The sequence below is a fragment of the Nomascus leucogenys genome, chromosome 19 (genome assembly GCF_006542625.1).
Source record: "Nomascus leucogenys isolate Asia chromosome 19, Asia_NLE_v1, whole genome shotgun sequence".
Taxonomy (NCBI): Eukaryota; Metazoa; Chordata; class Mammalia; order Primates; family Hylobatidae; genus Nomascus; species Nomascus leucogenys.
This window is the reverse complement of record NC_044399.1, coordinates 27,257,436-27,260,233: the sequence shown is the minus strand read 5'-3', so window position 1 is coordinate 27,260,233 and position 2,798 is coordinate 27,257,436. Positions and strand designations below refer to the sequence as shown.

The following is a 2,798-nucleotide window of genomic DNA, read 5'->3' as shown; positions in this document are numbered from 1 at the left end:
GCTAGGTTTGGTGTTGCTGGTGATGGTGGGGGAGGAAGAAATGCCTTCAGGTCATCTCTGGGATGACCAATGAGCTATGACCAGCAAGCTGGGACCAATGACCTGGTGGAATGGCCTTAGTGAGTAATAGACAGCAGTGATGTGTCAGCCTTTTTCTGGCCCAGGAACAGCCAAACCTCTTATATTTCAGCAGCCTAGTTCCCAATAGACCCTGAAGGCCCTCCAGGTCGTCTTCCCACCTGCCCCTTGCTCCATACCACCACTTTCCACCCCATAATATTATAGAAGGACACCTGGTCAGACAAAATGATACAACTTTATTTTATTAGGACAAGGCTGGTGGGCACTGGAGTGGCACCTTCCGGGGCCAGGAGAGGCACTGGGGAGGGGTCACAGGATGCCACGCGGGCACCTAGAAGCCACAGCTGCCCTCCACAGAGCGGCACTGCACGATGCGCAGGAATGTCTCGACCTTGTCCATGTCCTTCCTGAAGCAGTGGCGCAGCCCGTAGTTCTTGAGCAGTGCGTCATGGTTGTGCGAGTTTGTGTCAAACTTGTTATAGGTCTGCTTGAGGGTCTGCCCAGTCTGGGGGCTGCCATCTTCCAGCCTCTGCAAAGTGAAGGAAGAGAAGGAGAGGCCAAGCGCTTGGGCACTGTTCCCTCCCTCTCTCATTCATCCATTTTCCTCCCTCCCCTTCAGGGTGTAGAGAAAGGCCTGGAGGATTCGCCAGGGGAAATGAAGAATAAGGTGAGTTCTCTTGGGTCAGCGCCTGACTGCTAGAAAGAGGGCAGCAGTGTTTCTCTCCCCCAGCCCTTGAAGCCAGTGGGGCCCCAGGATTGGGGACCCCTGGGGCCACCCTCACCCCCATCAGCGTTTGGATGCCTTCTTCTAGGTCCTTTAGGAGGTCATAGTCATCGCTGTCCGAGGTGTCATACACCAGGTCGTTGGTGAAGATACTCCTGAGGAACCGCACGGGCTCCAGCCACGACTCCATGAGCCGCAGGGAGATGCGGAGCAGCTCTAAGTTCTGCAGGGGAAGGACCGACAGTGGCTGTGCTGCCCGGGGGCTCTGACCACAGGTCTCCCCCATCCCCACCTGGGGAGAAGGCATCCACTCACGGATTTCTGCTGTGTTTCCTTCCTGTTGGAGGGTGTCGGAATAGAGTCTGAGAAGCAGAAGGAAGTCTGGGGGTTATGCAGGAATGAATACTTCTGGTCCTTTGGGATATAGGCTTCTTCCTAGGAGAAGGACCCCCCCGCCCCAAGAAGAAAGCTGCTTTCTATGCTGGAGACCAGCTCTCATTGTTACTTTTCTGGGAACCTGGCTCAGCCTATGCTCATCTGCCTGCATTTTCGCTCCAGATAAAAACCCTGAGCTCCTTAGTCTCCTCCCATTACTTCCCCAGTGGGGGAAAGTCACCCGTTCTTGCCACCCCTGACCCGTACCCATTCCCCAAGAGCTTACAAACTCCTGGTAGGTGTCAATGGCCAGCTGGTGCGCGCGATGGGCTTGGAACATAGTCTCTTCAAAAAGCCTGGCTAAGGGAACGGTTTGGACGGCACCAGCCTGGTGAAGCCAGGGCAGGCAGAGCAGGGCAAAAGCCAGGAGCAGGGACATCTGGGAGCCTGGGGAGAAACCGGAGGGCAAAGGAGGGAGCCGGAGACCAGGAGGCCAGCACTCTCCCTGTTCCAGGAGCTGCTTGTTTTTTTCTCTCTCTCCGTCCCTCCGGGGACCAGGAACATTCAGAGATTGGCCAAATATCTGGACTTCGATGGCGATATTCACATTCAGGAGCCCCAAACCTGACGGTTAGTGCCCCCGTCCCATCTACAGGGAGCCGCTTCTCCCCTTGGGACACACTGTGCCCAAAGGGATTTTAGGGGCGCTTACCTGCAGCCTTTGCGGCTAGGTGAGCTGTCCACAGGACCCTGAGTGGTTTGGGGAGTTGGGCCTTGGGATCCTGGAGCTGGTCTCTTGTGGGCCCTTTTTATACCCTGGCCCCTTCTCTCTCGCTGCTTCTCCCCACCTGTTTCTCTGCACGTTTAGGCCTGGGGCCACTGATGGGCTTGTGCTAATGGATAATTTAGAAGCTCCTCCCACACATGCTGGGATCATGCCTCCTGGCTTGTCATCTTTCCCTTCCCACCGTCAGCAGCGTTGTGAGGGTTGTGCACAGAGTGTCAGCCAGAGACACCACCCAACTTGTCCGCTCTTTAAGGTCAGGTGGGTGCCCTCTGGCAGCAGGTCATGGTGGCCAACCTGAACGCGGGGAAGGATGTCAGGATAGCCAGTCCTTGAGACCCCTACGGACCCCATCCCACTCTCTATCCTAATCCTTTCCTCCTCCCCGCATGTTTAACCTCCGCCCACCAGACAGAATGTGTGTGTTGGGAAAAGGGGCCAAGCACAGCCAATAGATTGTGGGGGTTCTGAGCACCATTCACTCCTGAATTCCACTTTTGCTGAGGACTCCTGGGCCCGCCAGAGGCAGCTGGATGCAGTGTTAACACTGACCACTAGAGGGAACCAATCCCACACTTTGATCTCCCCTTTCCCTGAGCCTTGGGGAGGAGGCGAGGGAGGCGGGAGTGGCTCCCCCAGGTCCCTGGGGACGAAGAACCCAGACTCAAGGTATTGCCCCAGCTCCCTGGACCTGCAGCAGAGATACAAACCAAGAAACCGAAATCCCGGGAACAGACACGGACCACAGGCGCTTCCTCCCATAGCCCTGAAACCATCAGAGAATCTCAAAGTTAGAAGAGCTCTTGAAGATTTGAGTCTCTTCCCCAGCTTTGG

General features: G+C 56.1%; 1 protein-coding gene across 1 annotated transcript; it reads right to left on the bottom strand.

The window, feature by feature from the left end:
• Nucleotides 1–390: 390 nt before the first annotated feature.
• LOC115830369 (chorionic somatomammotropin hormone 2-like) lies at nt 391–1,619 on the bottom strand. The gene is made up of 4 exons (XM_030799449.1): nt 1,467–1,619; nt 1,121–1,240; nt 868–1,028; nt 391–610 (listed from the first exon to the last, which is right to left on the bottom strand). The coding sequence occupies exons 1-4, from the start codon at nt 1,617–1,619 to the stop codon at nt 391–393; spliced, it is 654 nt and encodes a 217-aa protein (XP_030655309.1).
• Nucleotides 1,620–2,798: the final 1,179 nt, after the last annotated feature.

Coding starts and splice junctions, on each gene's coding strand:
- LOC115830369 (XM_030799449.1), bottom strand. CDS start 1,619: ATGTCCCTGCTCCTGGCTTTTGCCCTGCTCTGCCTGCCCTGGCTTCAC. Junction 1,241..1,466: donor TTGACACCTACCAGGAGTTT/GTAAGCTCTTGG, acceptor TCCTTCTCCTAG/GAAGAAGCCTATATCCCAAA. Junction 611..867: donor GAAGGCATCCAAACGCTGAT/GGGGGTGAGGGT, acceptor TTCACTTTGCAG/AGGCTGGAAGATGGCAGCCC.